This window comes from Protopterus annectens, chromosome 9.part0 (genome assembly GCF_019279795.1).
Source record: "Protopterus annectens isolate FY-2018-M chromosome 9.part0, PAN1.0, whole genome shotgun sequence".
NCBI lineage: Eukaryota > Metazoa > Chordata > Ceratodontiformes > Protopteridae > Protopterus > Protopterus annectens.
The window spans coordinates 1,567,638,917-1,567,656,394 of NC_056743.1; the positions used below are offsets into that span (position 1 = coordinate 1,567,638,917).

The window sequence follows — 17,478 nt, forward strand, 5'->3', positions numbered from 1 at the left end:
CAAAACCGGCTGCACGTGGTCCGGTTCTCAGTGAGACGCCTGTGCAGTCCCTGACTACCGACGACACTTCCTTGGCGGTGTCTTCTGTAACCGAGACCGCAGGTTCCTCGGCCCTTACTCAGACTACAAACACCAAAGCCACTGTGAGTGTTCAGCCTCCTGATGTGGACAGGTCCACTTCCACCCAGGGTGTCTTTAGGCCCTCATCTTCCTTTTCCATTAAGGCCTTTACTAAGTCCAAATCAGCCATGCATCCCAAGAGGCCTGTTGTTCAGGGCCCATTCCCTAGGCCCCATGCCTAAAAAGCAGATGCTTAAAATGGCTGAGGATTTAATTACTCTCATCAGGGGTTCCCAACCCCCTCCAGACAAGAGACCCAGAGTGGAGGAAGATTCTCCCTCTTCTGAACAGGGCTCCATTTTCTCAGAACATTCTGATGTAGAGGAACACTCGTACTCTCCTTATGAAGATTCCGATGCAGAACAGTCCATTCCTTCGGTATCTCCCCCAGAGGATTTTTCTTTTGGGGAAACCTTGCACACCTTGAGGGAACACTAACATTGGGAAGGCCAAGACTTTTCTGATTCCAAGAAAAGGCTTAGGGAATTTCTTTTGTTACCTCAACACAGACCTCTGGCTATACCTCCTGTCTTGGACATACTTGATGATGTTTACTCGGAGGCTTGTCTCAATCCGGATTCCCTGCCTCCTGCCCCAGTCAAACCTGATAGGTACTACAGAGTTCCCAACTCTCACCAATTTCTTTTCCAAAGACATAATGCTGACCCTGAAACCATTTCTCAAGGCCCCAAGGGAATGAAGGCTTCTACAGCCAAGAATCCACTACCTTCCGAAAGAGAATCTAGATCCTTAGAAAGGTGGGGGAAAAAGGTATACACCTCGGCCACCCTAGCCATGAGTATCAGCAGTTTCTGTTATCACAATTAAGAAATAAAATGTCTCAACCTGAACAACCAGATTTGAAGGAATTGCAGGATATGATGCATAGTGCAGAACAAGTGGGTAAACACACCTTACAATGTGGCTATGATGCCTTAGTGGCCTCAAGTAGAGCTGCGGTTACAGGATCAGTCATTCGTAGACATGCATAGCTTAGGGAATAAAGCTTGCCTGATCATGTTAAAGCTAAAGTACTAGATGCTCCTTTACAAAAGGATGTACTGTTTGGTACTAATGCTGAGGAGATACTACGAAAAATGGAAGAAAAAGCTAAATCTATGCAAACTGTCAAGGCTTTTCTACAGGTACAACCACCTCGTTTTAGCAGAAATTGGCCTTCAAAAAACTGGTCCTTTCCAGCCACGGACAAGCCCCAAAGAGGTAGATACAGGCGCTCAAGGGGCAGAGGACAATCTCAAGGATCATATAGAGGCAGACAATGGCAAACTCCAGCACCAAGAGGTGGCGAAGACAGTGCACAACAATACAGAAAACAAACCCAATGACTTCCTCCTTTTCATGCCAAGCAAGTCCCAGCTAGCAGCTCCCTTGGGAGGAAAGCTGGCATTATTTACAAGAAATTGGCATATTATCACAACAGACAAATGGATCCTGGATATTATAAACAGAGGCTACAGATTTCATTTTCACACTCTTCCAAAAATGAGAGGCATGCCAAACCTACCACACAATTAAAGGGCAGAGGCACAAATACAAATTTCAAAACTCATGGACATGAAAGCTATTCAAGAGGTACCTACTCACGAACAAGGTCAAGGTTTTTATTCCAGACTATTTCTGGTACCAAGGAAAGGAACCAACTGGAGACCCATTTTGGACTTATCCATCCTAAATACATTTCTACTCATACCAAAATTCAAGATGCTCACACTACAGCAGCTTCTTCCCATGCTGGGCAAGGGGTTTTGGCTGGTAACACTGGACCTCAAGGAGGCATACCTGCATGTCCCAATCAGACAAAGCTGCAGAAGATACCTTAGATTTCTTGCAGGTTCAATCCACTATCAATTCTCTGCATTGCCCTTTGGCTTATCTACTGCGCCCAGAGTATTCACGAAATGCCTGGCATCAGTAATCGCCTACTGCAGACTTCAAGGGACACAAATTTACCCTTATTTGGACGACTGCCTGATCCAAGCGGACAGCAAGCACATACTTCTGGAACATCTGGCTTATGCAACACGGTTACTGAATTCTCTGGGATACACAATCAACGAAGAGAAATCAAGGCTAACACCATCTCAGAAAATAACTTTCCTGGGTGCCAACTTGGACACAAACACCCAGATGGCCTACCTTACTCCAGAAAAACAAGGGCAACTAACTCAGTACTTCAAAATACTAGCAAATTGTACCAGGCTTACTGCAAGGAAAATCCTGCAGGCTCTGGGCTTCATGCCATCTTGCATTCTTTTAATGCCATGTGCAAAGTTGCATATGAGAAAACTTCAATGGTACCTGAAAAACCTATGGTCTCAACACAGCCACAATTTGGAAACAATAATACCAGTAATTCCATGTTTGCAAAAGGAATTTCTGTGGTGGGCCCAAGCATGTCAAGCAAACACAGGTCTCCCATTCTGCAAGCCTCAAGCAAATCAAGTCCTCACAACAGACGCCTCAGATTATGCCTGGGGGCGCACATGACAGGCAGGTGCATTCAGGGCAAATGGTCCCAAAAGGAAAAGCACCTTCACATCAATCAAAAAGAAATGCTAGCAGTGATAAATGCAATTACAGCATTCAAGGACCTCCTGCATCCAGGACAATTATTGATAAGAACAGACAACACCACAGTAATGTGGTACATAAACAAACAAGGAGGAACACAGTCATACCCCCTGTGCAGACTAGCCATGACACTTTGGAACTTGGCTCTGGAATGGCAAATCAAACTTCAAGCACAGTACTTGCCAGGTTTGGAAAACACGCTGGCAGACAATCTAAGCAGAAATATGACAGACCCACACGAATGGAAGTTGCATCCTCAAGTGTTTACAAAGATAATCCAAGCGTGGGGGAGGCCAGACATAGATCTCTTTGCCTCCCACAGGAATCATCAATTGGAAAAGTTTTGTTCAAGGACCTTTCATCCAAAGGCCTGGAGAGTGGACGCCCTTTCATTCAGTTGGACAGCATGGACAGTTTACACTTTCCCACCTCTGCCTCTTCTGCCCAAGGTTCTCTTGAAAGCAAGAGCAGACAGACCAAAGATGATACTGATTGCTCCAGACTGGCCAAGACAACACTGGTACCCACTCCTGAGGAGCCTAACACATACTCCTCCCTGGTCCCTACCTCTAATGCCTCTTCTGCTGACTCAGCACAACTACAAAACACTTCACAGTCAGCTGAAAACATTCAATCTCGCTGCATGGAAAATTCCTTAACACCTCAACAGACCTTACTCTGCAAAGAAGTACAGGATGTCATTTTTGGAGGCCAGAAGGCCATCTACTAGAAAGGCTTACTCAGCAAAATGGAAACGGTTTTGCTCTTGGAATGAGAAAAAAGGCCAGGACCCTAGAAAACTGAATTTGCCTCAGGTATTACAGTATCTAACTGAGCTGCTGAACAGTGGGCTTTCATTTTCCTCCATAAAAATCCATGCCTCAGCCATTTCTGCAGAATTCAACACGGATCCTCCGTTATTCTCTCACCCACTTGTAAGACAGTTCCTCAGAGGGGCTAAGAATATAAGACCACCAAGGAAACAACCAGTGCCAGCCTGGGATCTTAATTACATTCTGGAAAAAGTAACATTGCCTCCCTTTGAACCAGCTGCCTCAACAGATTTGCAATATTTGTCCTGGAAAACAGCTTTCCTTCTGGCCATTACCTCAGCTCGTAGGGTTTCGGAACTACAAGCCCTCATGGCTGTGCAGCCCTTTCTCATCTTCCATCAGGACAGGGTTTTCCTTTGAACCCAACCCATCATTTATGCCTAAAGTGGTATCCAGGGTAGCCTTAAATCAAGCCATACACTTAACTACCTTTTACCCCAATCCTCAAAACAAAGGGGAAAGGCTGCTACATTCCTTAGACATCCATAGACAGCTACGTTATTATTTGGACAGAACAAAACCTTTCAGGAAATCAGAACAACTTTTTGTGTCCTATGCTGTAGGAGCTCAAGGGAAGCCTGTTACCAAACAGACAATTTCAAAATGGATAGGCCACTGCATACGATTTTGTTACTCCTATCATGGGAAATCTGTCCCTACAGGCATCAGATCCCACTCCACCAGGGCCACAGCTACCTCTACAGCCTTCCTCAGAGGAGTTCCTACCAAAGATATTTTGGAGGCAGCCACTTGGAGTTCTGTGCATACCTTCAGAAAACACTGCCACCTGCCTTTATATTCCAAAACTAGAGCAGGCTTTGCCACTGCTGTGTTGCAGGGCATTCTGGTTCATCCCAGTTCCACCTAGTGCCTACCACCCTGTGCGTAGCTTTGGGATTCCACCCATATGTGATTACTGCAGCTGTATGCACGATGAACATAGTACAGTTTTGTACCTACCATAAATGTAGATGTTCGAGTGCTAATACAGCTGCAGTACAGGTTTCCCTCCCTCCTTCCCCTCTTGGTAAAGGACTAGTGGCTAACACCTCCTCATACAACCTAATTTGGGTTATCCTCCTATGGTGTATTTGCTTGCAACTACTGTTTTTTGATTACATTGCATTGCTTGAATATATATTTATATATATATATATATATATATATATATATATATATATATATATATAATTTATGTATTGCCTTCCTTCTGGGGGCACCTGACATCTGGGGCAAGAAAGACTGAAGAATATGGCGTCGGCCATGTCTTATATACCCCTGTCGCACTGACGTCAGGAAAGAAGCGACAACAACCGACGCCGGACCTAGACTTTGGAATTTGGCCGACCGAGGGACCGCCTGACGACAGAGAACCCATATGTGATTACTGCAGCTGTATTAGCACTCGAACATCTACATTTATGGTAGGTACAAAACTGTACTTTTGCCACTGATTCTAGTTATAGATCTCACCACTGTTAAGCTCTTAAACAACTTTTATGGCTAGAATAAGCTACTTAACCTTAATCAACTTACATTGGCTCACCAGATCCTTTACCACCCAGAAAAACCTCCAGCTATTCAACTCGTACTTGCTCCCTGTTCTACCAACTGAACCAGCAACAAATCATTAATTAACATAAGCAGAAGCAAGAACTCCTCTGGAGACTCCCTATACACTAGCTACATTGCAAAAATCTAGAGTGCCATCCCTTTAAACATAAGATCCACAGCCAACAAAATTAACTTTAGAAACCTACTAAAATCCCGTTTAGCTAATTTATGGATATGCTGTTGTTCTGACTCTGGATAGCAACAACATAAAAAGCTAAGTCTACATACCAAGCTTATTATTTTTCTTTCATTTACTATATTCACAATTCTATCCTAATCATATTGCTTCAGCTGTCACAGTTTACCTAAAGCCAAGGTACACCTGAGTTCTTCCTTTCTTCCACTGCCTAAGCTCTTCCAGATAATTTGGCTTCACTGACTACTATGGTTCTCATACCCTAATTTAGCAACCAAAAATTTAATCTCAGTAGCATCTAGGTCCTGCATCACAGACTGTATCATCAACCCTGAAATGTAAACATTAGCTTCAAGCAACAGATGTGTTCTCGACCAGTACTATGTGCACTGTCTTACCCAATGTGCTACGACAGTTTTTCCTGTGTAATTAACTCCGCACCTAAAATGCATTCTGTGTAAAATCTAGATCCCTCGTCACACTCTTTATCATCATCCCTGATATGCAGGCAATGTTAATTGCTTAGAGCAGTAACGTGTTTCGTGTCCACTACTATGTGCACTGTCTTACTCATATTGTTATGACTGTTTTTATGTGCAAGTATGATTTTTTTTTTTCCCTTGTAATGGAACTTTGCTACTACACCCACTTAGTGATGTAATACTTTTATATGCCACTAGTATTGTTAACATTGGTGCTTTTCTCCCTGGGCCTCCACTGAAAAAGGACAGCTTGTCCAGTCAGACTTTCCCGGTACACAAATGTAAAATAAATAAAAATAAATAAAATGTAACCTGCATGTATAAAGCATATGTCAGTACCCTGCCTACACAGTAAATCATATTCTGTTTATTAGTAGAATGCTGCAGTTTGGGGCAAAAGGTTTCTTTTAACAGATTATTGTGCATATTTTGGGGGACTCAGAAACTCTCTACTTAATTAAAGTTGCTGTATCCGCATATATATCCTTGTGTAAGGAAAGGAGAGCAAATTCTAGAGTCTGTTTCTGTTTGGTCACCGATATGCATATTCTTTTGGCAGTGGTGAGTTGCGCTTGTGTTCATTAGCCATGCAGCTTTGAGAAAAGATGGTGTGATTCACCAGATTATATATTTATGTACATACACACACACATGGATTTAACTTATTATTTGGTATGTTTTTCAGCTTCACCGGTTGTTGGTGAGATGTTAACACCACTCCAGCTCTCATCTTCAGCTTCACCTGTGAAGAAGACTCAAGGAGAAGTCATTTTCCAAGATGGCTGCTTGTAAGTACTGTTTGACAATGCCTTGGGATTTGCAGTAAACATTTCACAAAAGTGAATCTGCATGCAGTCTCCTGCTAGCTTGCTTTTGGGTCCTTTCCCCTTATCTGCATTCAGCAACTGTACTGCACAGGTGACTGATCTATTTTTACCATTCCTCATTCATGCCATAGAAGTGACAGGGGTAAAGATAAATTGTAATGTACAGAAATGTTGTGTTGCCCTATAGGAATGTTGTGACAAAATATTTGATGAATAGTGACCTCAGACAGTGTACTGCACACTGAAAAGATCACAGTACTGTCAGGTGCAATGTTAGTGAGTTAAGAGCTTATGTCATGAGTTGTGGGGTCTGATGTTGGTCATATTCTTATGTTTGCAGGCAAGCCATGTAGGATTGGGAACAAACTTTGTTATGCAGTCCCCTCTTGTGGACATCCTATATCCCTTTTCAGGAAGACTTGTTGGCAGACCTGTTGAGCAAGACCTCTGTAGTTCAATACAAATGGATGCTGTGAAGGGGTGCCTTTCTGGAGATCACAGAGAGGTGATCTGTTATAGAAATAGACCTCTTTGCTTCCCTATACAGCAGAAAAATAAAGGAAATACTGTTCCAGGGCACATCACAGAAATGATTGGAGAGCAGATACCTTTCCCTGGCCTGAAGAGGTCTGTTTTTTCTCTGTTTCCCTTCCACCATATAGACATTCAGAAATCAAGGAGAACAGGCCAGAAATTATATGGATTGCTACATTTTGGCCCGGGTCTACAAATGAGAAACCTTGCATTTTTCCATAGAATTTAAACCTCCTGATACAGTGCAAGGGATCCGTCATGCACCCCACCACATTTGCTGTAAGCCTAGCAGCTTAAGAGTGTATGACTTAAGAAAATGCTCGACACTGTGAGGGAAGCTAGGAGGCCAAATAGAGGAAATAGTGCCTAGCCAAGTAGAAGAGTTTTGTTCCCCTTTGCTAGCAACAGAAGATGCAGCATACAAAACAGATGGATCTTCCTACTGTTCTTCCATGACCGTCCGAGCTTTTCTGTATTGACGTTGCTCACACAAGAGTGAACGTGCACATTTCAGCCATATTTTGCTGTCTGCCTTTAGGCATTTCCTGACATCAAGACTTGAAGCCTGACAGCTTATGAAGGGCATCCTGCATCTTTGATACCCCTCCCTCAGAAGACAATGATAGCCTTGGAACTCTGCTTTATGCTGGAAAAAACACACCCTCCCACCCTTAGAGCCAAGAGCTAAAACTTTCCTATATATATATATATATATATATATATATATATATATATATATATATATATATATATATATATATATATTTTTTTTTTTGTCCTAGAAAGCAGTATTTTAGTAGCAGTTATATCTACCAGGAGTGCATCTAAACTCCAGTCCTTGATGTCCAAAGATGTTTTATTTCCTACAAGGGTAGGATTACCCAGTGCACTAATCCCGGTGTCATGCCCAAAGTAAGAGCAGTAGTGATTGTGAACCAGGGTGCCAGTTACCCGTGTTCTTTCCCCACATATGCATCACCCCTCCACAGAATAAATAAGAAAACATCTTGCATTCTTAATATTCACAGGGATCTTACTCTGCTGTGACATCTTGACACTGTGACCCCTGTGCCCTTAAAGTTAAAGGTGACAGTGTGAGGTATCACCTTCATTACTGCACTTGAGCAAACCCTTGACCACACAGGCCACAGCAGTCCATACCCTACCATATAATTACCATCTCTAGACTTCTGTGAAAAGAATATAGTGTCAGTTTTATTTCTCTGCTGCAAAACGATCTTATAGACTATCAGTATTGCAGTCTGCAACATACCAGCTTTATAATTATTTCCTATGTATTTAATTAGTCTGTTTGAATATGCTTAATGTGCTAGAGTCTCTCACATAGTTTGTTCCATGTTGTTGGTATGAAGTGGCATCATTGTAGCGATGGGTTTTCTTGAGACAGCAGTTATGCAAACTACCACAAAGGCCTTGTACCCTGTCCTGGTAGAGGTAAAATAAATTGCCACTAAAAGAGCTAATTTATCAGACATAACTTGTTAAGCCTGCAGTTGTTTAAAAAAAGGTGCATAGCTTGCTGTGGCAGTCTGTTTCATTTAGGTCTCTGAATGGAAAAGGACACCTTTTGGGTAACACTAATCAGAATTTGACTGGAAAAGGAGGCAGGGAAACATGAAGGTGGCAGTGTTTGATAACATTGCATCTGATGATGTCCTCTTCATTTCATTAACCTATGGATCTTGGTTCTGATCGTTAGAACTGATTAGCCTACTGTTTACAGCTTGAGCTTCCTGACTTCTTCCTATACCCACAATTCCCTGCTCCCCTAACACCTCCTAGATCTCATTTGCTGAGCTTAGCATCAGCAGCGAGTTCCTGTGGATGTGAGCTTTTTTGGGGTTTGGTGGTCTGTGAGTGCCTTAACTTTTATTTTCTTTGTCACATCTAGTACCTACCCATTTCTTTTGTCAACTTTCTCTATTCCTCACTTCCCACCTTTTCTGTCCATTAATCACATTTTTCTGATTTTACTTTTCCTCCTTTCCTATCTCGTAAAAAAATAAATAATAATAAAAAAAGTTTCTCTCTTTCTGTTCTTTTTCGTCTTTCTTCTAAATATGTCCAAGCAGAAACCTTTGGGTTTTAAAAAATGCACTTCATGTGGGTGTAAGATGCCACTGTCTGATGGCCACAGGGAGTGTGTTCAAGGCTTGGGGCCTATGCACCTTCAGGTCCCTTGCGAGATCTGTCAAGCCTTTCATCTCCGAGCTCTGGTGGATAGGAGGAGCAAGCTTGTGCTGAAAGGCATGCTTCCTCCTTCCTCCATCTTGGGGCTACCATCTACCTCAGGGGCTCATCCCCCTTCTAAGAGACCTGGGAGAGCAGGAAGCACTCTCCCATGCAGTCTTCCTTGGAGCCTCCCAATAAGGATTTGGTATTGCCGGAATCAACTGCGTTGGCTCTGAGCTTGGTTCCGATGACTTCTCCTCTGCCCCAGTCACCGTTGCTCCGGGTCCAAATGGCTGTCCGACATCTGCTCCTACTGGGTTGGCTCCTGTCTCAGCGCCAATGGGACATGCTCCAGTATCTAGCTCTCCCTCCCCCAGGATATCTTCAAGACCACTGTCATCAGCTTCTTCCAGGTTTTCCTGAAACCTTTCCTCCAAGGACATGGGCAGACCGTTGAGGCAGTTCCTCAAGGCCCAAATGCAGATGGGGCTTATGTCTGTTCTGTCCACATCTTGATCTGTGAGAATTTCACCTTTCCAACCTTTGGCTCCTTTTCCAATCCTCCCTTTGGTTTTAGAGTCTTTGGTGCCGTTGGTCTCCAGTGCCATTGTGTTGGAGCCAATAGAGTTGTCCTCTTCACCTCCAACTATTTTATCCGACTCTCTTGGCTCAGTTGGCTTCAGTTCTGAGCATCTCTTGGAGCCGTAGCGTCAAGGTCAGTTCTGGGGCGAGGGCGTTGACTCTGAAGCTTTCAAAGCCTTATTTTCCCTGTGGAGCATCGATTTTGACAGCTCTGCTCCGACTCTCCCTTCAGAGCAGGAGGCTTGAGCTCTCCATGGGGTGTCTGTTCGGTGGCTTCATCCCTGGTGAGACAGCTCTCAGTGGTTTGGAGTCCTTCTGCTTTCAAAGTGGTGAGGAGGGTTCTCTCTCATCCAGTAAGATCCTCGGTGCTTACTGCCATGGTACCTCCCCCCACCCATACTGGTCTGGTGCCCAAGGCCTCTATTTTGCCACATGAACAGCTGGTCCCCCAAAGCCTCCACTCTCTCCCCACGATGGAACTCCAGGCTTCTTTCAATACCTTCCTGGCGCATCCTACAAAGGAGGTCTCTTGGAAGAGGCTGTGTGAAAGAAGACAAATTGATTCCCCTACGGAATCAATTACCACGGACACAGATTTCGAGGAAAGGGAAGGGTCCCCAAGGTCACCACGAGACTATGTCTCTTATGGAGACATTTTAGAAATCCTGTACCAGAGGGGTGGTCGGTCAGCCCAAAACCCTTCCCCGGAGGAATCTGTGTTGTGGGAGGCTTTTGGGTCTGGCCCATCTGCTACCTGTATGTCCCCCCCCCCCCCCAGCCAACTCGTGACAGATGGGTGCTAATTATCTTAGACAGAGGATACTTCATTCCCTTTCTGGAAATTCCCAAGAAAAAAAATGTTACCTCCCTAATGTTCCACCCTTTAGAGGAAGGAAGTGGCCCACAAAATAGGAAAGCTTTTGCAAAAAAGAACCATCCAGGAGCCCCGTCAAGTCGGATCGGGCTTTTACTCCAGAGTCTTTGTAGTACCCAAAAAGACAAGGGGACCTGAGACCTATTTCAGGATCTGATCTCTCTGAACAAATCGACAAAGCACTCTGAAGTTCAGGGTGGTCACAATCCAGTCCATCCTGCCTCTCTTGAAGGCGGGCAAATGTATGTGCTTTGTGGGCCTGAAGGATGTGTACTACTCTATAAAAATGGACAGATGCTCCAGGCAGTTCCTACATTTAAGGCTGGAAGCCAGTCATTACCAGTTCTGGTCACTTTCATTTGGTCTCACCACAGCCCCCAGGATGTTCACCAAATGCTTGCCAGTGCATCTCAGACTTCAGGGCTACCAGATTTTTCCGTATCTGGACAACTGGCTTCTGACCACTCCAACCAGGCATCTACTCCTTCAAGCCAGAAACTACTTAGTACAACTAGCTCCAACTTAGCTCCAACTTTAGGGATAACTGTCAACATGCAGAAATCCCAGTTGGATCCAGTTCAGGTCATAGACTTCGTTGGGGCATGTCTGAATACAAGGACATCATGTGCTTATCTGACAACAGACAGGGTAACAAATCTAAGAAGTCATGTCAGACAAGTTGTAACCATACCTCAGCCTCTGGTCAGTTTAATTTTCAGGGCACTGGGTTCAATGGCGGCAACGATAAAACTATTGCAAGTGTGCAAGGAATCTCTCTGCTTTGGTAGCTTCACTCCACAGATGTTACTCAAGGTCGTCCAGTCATCCTTCCACCCCCAATGCCATGTTGACCATGGATACCTCCCAGCTGGGGGGGGAGCATTATCTGGGTCAAACAGTCCAAGGCACGTGGACGTCCCAGGAGACCAATTTGCAGAGTCATTGCACTGGAGATGAGAGTGGTTATTCTAGAGTTGCAAGAGCTCAACAGTTTCTTCCTCTGGGGACTTTTGCAGTCCAAATGGACAACATGTCAGTAGTTTGGTACATCAGCAAGCAGGGAGGAACCAGGTACTACCCCCTATGTCGAGAAGCAATGAGGGTTTGGCAGTGGGCGATCTCTACCAACCACTTTGTGGTAGCAATGCACATTCTGGAAGAGTCCAACATATTAGCAGGCCAGCTCAGTTGAGTATTACTGACGCCTCATGAGTGGTCTCTGAATCAATCAGTGGCAGACATGATCTTCCACAAATGGGGTCTCCCCTGCTGTGACCTGTTTGCATCCCCTTTCAGCAACAAATGCAGCAGGTACTTTGCCTTGATCCCTCCTCAGGGACAGTCATTCAGGGACACACTTGTCCATGCTTGGTCCTCTGATCTTCTATATGCTTTTTCTCCTGTGCCACTAATCCCCAAGTTCTTACAGAAAGCTTTCAGGTTACAGAGCAAAGTAATCCTCATTGCTCCCTTTGGGCATTGACAAACCTGCTTCACCTTCTTTTGGTCTCATCTGGTTTGCCTTCTTGTGAGGATGGATATGGTCCCAGATCTGCTGTCTCACCCATCAGGGCACCCCCATCCGGACATACAGACCTTGAAGCTAACTGCATAGTTTGTCCACTTCCAATGATGGCAAGATATCCAGGCTTTCTTCCCCCGTTCACGAGATTTTGGTCTCCTCACATATATCTTCGACATATAAGATTTATAAAAGCAAGTGGAAGGGAATTTCTATTTGGACTGAACAGAAATTAATAGATCCTTTTACAGCACCAATTGCCACCGTTCTTGAATTTATTGGCTTCTCTTTTCAGTGATGGGGCTAGTTTTTCCATTGTCAAAGTCCAGTTAGCAATTATATCCAATTTTCATGTTGGCTTGGATTCCTTATGCCTTGCTTCTTCTAAGTTCTGTAAAGCATTCCTTAGGGGCACTTTCCTGCTCTGATCTCCAGTTAACGATCCTACTCCACCTTGGAATTTAACAATGATTCTGCATGCATTGGTCCACCCCCCCCACCCACCCCCCTTGAGCCTGCAGCTATTGTGGATTTGAAATTCCTTTCCTGGAAAACTCTTTTTCTAGTACCTATTACGTCTGCAAGAAGAGTGTCTGAACTTTAAGCCCTTTCTTCAAATTTTCCATATTTGATTTTTCACAAGGATAGAGTTACCTTGTATACTAATCCTCCTTTTTTACCCAAGGTGGCTAAGGAAGGGAACATTAATCACTGCATCAATCTTCCAGTTTTTTTTCTCAGTTATCAAAACAAAGGTGAATATGCTCTACATTTGCTTGATGTTCATAGACAGCTTCGTTTTTATTTACACAGAATCAAGTCCTGTAGGAAGTCTGATCAGTTGTTCATATCTTTTTTCAGTAGCAAAAAGAGGTAAATACATTACCAAAGTCTCACTAGCAAGGTGGTTGACAGATTGTATGACATTTATGTACTCTTCCAAAAACTTTCCCTTGCCAGGACAGATTAAGGCCCACTCCACTGCTATGGCTACTTCTCAGTCTTTTTGGTCTAGAGTTTCTCTTGAGGATATTTCCACTACAGCTACTTGGTTTAATCCCCACACGTTTATTACACATTACAAATTGGACATCCTGTCTAAGACTAGAAGTGCTTTTGGCTCTTCTGTTCTCCAGAATATCCTGCATGAGGGCCACCCTGGATCTTAGTAGCTGAAGACTCTGTCCCACAGGTTAAGGAAATGAAGAGGACAACATCAGATAAAGAAGTTATGTTCTTACCATAACGTTCCACCTGTGTGGTCCATCTTCATTTCCATTAACCTTCCTGCCCCATGACCCTGTCCAAGTCTTTGGGAATCCTGGATGACTGCTCAGAGGAACTTCTGTTTCTTATGTTGAGCTCCTGGTGTTGTTTAGTTTTTATGTTGAGCTCCTGGTGTTGTTTAGTTTATAGAGTTGTGATTTTCTCTAGTGTAAATACTTTTATATGCTATGCCTTTTTTTGGCAAACTCGATCTGAAGGACATTGTGGGTATTGGGAGGTGCTCAACTCAGGAAGCTCAAGTGGTAAAAAAGCGGCTGATCGGTTCCAAGGATCGGAACCAAGACCGACACAGGTTAATGGAAATGAAGATGGACAACACAGATGGAACATTGCGGTAAGAAGATAACTTTTTTTTTATGTCTGTTAATACAAGGTGGTTTTCATGATGCAGTATACTGTGTGCATGCAGTTAAATGCAGCCAGGCACAGACATTCGCACAAGGAAGGCAATGGGGAGGGGCAGCCAGCCAGCCAGTGACAACCCCTCCTGAAAAAGCTGGGGATGTGGCTTCTTCTGGGGGAAAGCCAGGTAGCAGTAACAAGTCTGAATCTGAGCTGCAGCTGTCAAAAGATGACTTTGGAATGGTACTGGGAAGATCATAAGGAATGAATCGAGAAAGGCAAAGCTCTGGAACCGACATTCCATGATTTTTCAGGAGGTAAAAAAGCAGGACTTTGATTCCTAAGTGCAAAGGGAGTCCGTGTAGTGGGCAGTGGGTTATTGTACATAGAGTGGACTCCTTAAGAGGGACCTAGAGGGAGAAATATTGCAGCAGCTGATAGTCCTAAGGGGCTACTGTAAGGTATTTCTGGCCATAGGCTGTGGAGTTTTTTTCCAAGTCATATGGGCATAAAGCACAGAAAAAGGAGGCCTGTGCAACATTTCTGTTAACCAGGTATTGGTTAAAACATAAGAGGGTACTACAGGACATGTGAGGATTGCCAGAAGTTTGGCAAGGTAAGAGATAAGGTAAGGGTTATTTTGATGTCTTTGCCTGTCATTGTGGAAAAATGTAAATGGGTAGCTATGGTCATTGTGGTCATCTTAGTACTTCAGGCCTCATAGGTGAGAAATGTACCTTGGTCATGGATGATAGGCTGCGCACTAGATACCCAGAAGTAGTGACTGAGGCAAAATGTATTTTATGTTGTGACTGTAATCTATGTCCCGATGTCAGAATGCTTTTCAAATATTCTATAAACCATGATTTATACCTGTCGCATAGTTGTATGTATGTAGCTGTGGTATTGTTTGCAGTTTCATGCATTTGTTTTTACTTACTTGTATAATTAACATTTATACTTGCACTTTTTGTGAAGCTTTTCTCACTGGTCCTGTGCTTAATTAACAAATAAAGATAAAACAAGTTACAAAATGTTGTGTTTGAATTTTCAGCATGGTGGGTTTTCCCCAGGATATTCTGACAGACAGTTTAACATCAGACATGGTACCCACTTTGGCAAAGCATTGTAAAGTAAAGCAGCTTATGACTACCCCCTGTCATCTACAGACAATTGGTGTGATGGAGAGGGTTTAACTTTACACCTAAGACAATGCCTGAGAGCATTTGCACACCAATTTAAATGTAAGTGGGACAAGTAGCTGTCCTGTGTTATCCTTTTGTACAGAAAAATGCCCCGAAGAGCCCCCATTTGTTTGTTATTAGAGCTACTTTATTGGTCTCAGGATGAGGGGCCCCTGGATTTAATCTGTGGTGATTGGTAGCATGTATGTGATTCGGTTATAGAGTACGCCTACATTTTCAAACCAGGCTTTGGAAAGTTCACAGGCTTGGTATTGGAGTACCTAGCACAAACACAACTTCAACAGAAGGTCTGTTGTGACTGGACAGCTAGAGCCTGAGAATACACAGCTAGACAGAAGGTGATAATGTGCATTACTGTTCTGTATAATAGGTTGCAGGAAGTGTGAGAGGAGCCCTTTCAGTAGTGTAAGAAAGGTAAGTTATGTAAACTGTGTTGTGTAGTTGCCAGGCAGGAGGCAGAAGCTAGTCTGATAAAATCTTAGCCATGGTAGAGAGAGAGAGACAGTGGTACTCTGTCTACAGTGGGTTACAGTAAGAATTCGAGGATTATTTTGTGAAATGTCTGCATACCTTCCCAGTGAGGCTCAATCTGATACCTCAGTGAATGAGATGATAACTTGCACAGCAGTTGTGAACTACAAATGGTGTTGTATTTGATTATAATTTTTATTTTTATTTTTTTTTATTTTATTTATCATTTGTTGACCGGGAAAGTCCGACTAGGTTCCACAGAGCCTGTTTTCAGCGGAGGCCCGGGGAGAAATGCTCCAGAAATGCATCAGTCTCTTGGCCTCACCAGTACTGTTGATGCCAACAAAAAAGCAGAGAGCACCATGTTGTGTGTTTAGACTGTGTTGACTATGCGAAATGTTAGAAATGGTCATAGAAGGCTCTGAAGTCAACTGAGACTTGTTTCCTGCCTTTCTGAAGCAACTAGAGTCCAGTTTTCAGAGTTTGCTGAATCGAGGGCTGTATTGTAGTTTCTGTGTTGACCCATACCTTACTTGGATAGAGGGAAGTTTCTCTGTTCACCAGTGAGGGTGGGGAGCTTTGAGCAGCCTATCTGTCCCTGGAGGAGTGGTTTTCAGCTCAGAATTTGTAGTTTATTGACCATTTTGGGCTAATTTCTATCCCTTTCATCTTTCTGTTATAAAAACCCGCATTTGCGCGTTTTTTGGGCTTGTATCAGCAACAACCTGCCCAGGTGACCTGCAGAGTCCTACAGCAGCAGAAGGAGAAAATAGAGACTTTGGTTTGATTTAAGTACTTTTTTTGGCTTGTTTCTTGGTAGTAATTGTTAATTTCGCCTAAACGCTCGGTTTCTAGCATTTATTTGATACCAAAAAGCCTATTGCAACTGTTTAATTGTACTTACTGTTTGCACTTTAAAATCGTTTTTTTGAGCATTTAAACTGCTTTTACTGCTGTAGGCTACACACTCAAGTGCAATAGCTGTTTTTATGTGCTTTAAAGTGATTATTGTGTTTTAACTGCCTTAACTTCTTAAAAAAACAAACAAAAAAGCTATCCTGCACTTGTTTCCCACCTTTCTGAAGCTAGTAGAGTCCAGTTTTCAGAGTTTGCTGAATCCAGGGCTGTTTTGTAGTTTCTGTGTTGACCCATACCTTACCTGGATAGAAGGAAGTTTCTCTGTTTACCATTGAGAGTGGGGAGCTTTGAGCAGCCTATCTGTCCCTGGAGGAGTGTTTTTCAGCTCAGAATTTGTAGTTTATTGGCCATTTTGGGCTAATTTCTATCCCTTTCATCTTTCTGTTATAAAAACCCGCATTTGCACGTTTTTTGCACTTGTATCGGCAACAACCTGCCCAGTTGACCTGCAGAGTCCTACAGCAGCAGAAGAAGAAAAGAGAGACTTTGGTTTGATTGAAGTACTTTTTTGGCTTGTTTATTGGTAGTAATTGTTAATTCTGCCTAAATGCTCGGTTTCTAGCGTTTATTTGATACCAAAAAGCCTTTTGCAACTGTTTAATTGTACTTACTGTTTGCACTTTAAAATCGTTTTTTTGAGCATTTAAACTGCTTTTACTGTTGTAGGCTACACACTCAAGTGCAATAGCCGTTTTTATGTGCTTTAAAGTGATTATTGTGTTTTAACTGCCTTAACTTCTTAAAAAAAACAAACAAAAACAAGCTATCCTACACTTGTTTCCCACCTTTCTGAAGCTAGTAGAGTCCAGTTTTCAGAGTTTGCTGAATCCAGGGCTGTATTGTAGTTTCTGTGTTGACCCATACCTTACTTGGTAGAAGGAAGTTTCTCTGTTCACCAGTGAGAGTAGGGAGCTTTGAGCAGCCTATCTGTCCCTGGAGGAGTGGT

At 43.3% G+C, this 17,478-nt stretch overlaps 1 protein-coding gene across 1 annotated transcript in view; it reads left to right on the plus strand.

Annotated features, from left to right (window-relative positions):
* The window catches only part of LOC122812187, a 531,903-nt gene that overhangs the window by 355,348 nt on the left and 159,077 nt on the right, over positions 1–17,478 (plus strand). Inside the window, exon 3 of the mRNA XM_044084510.1 lies at positions 6,463–6,565. Coding sequence (XP_043940445.1) covers positions 6,463–6,565 — 103 coding nt within the window. The remainder of the gene's footprint in view (positions 1–6,462; positions 6,566–17,478) is intronic.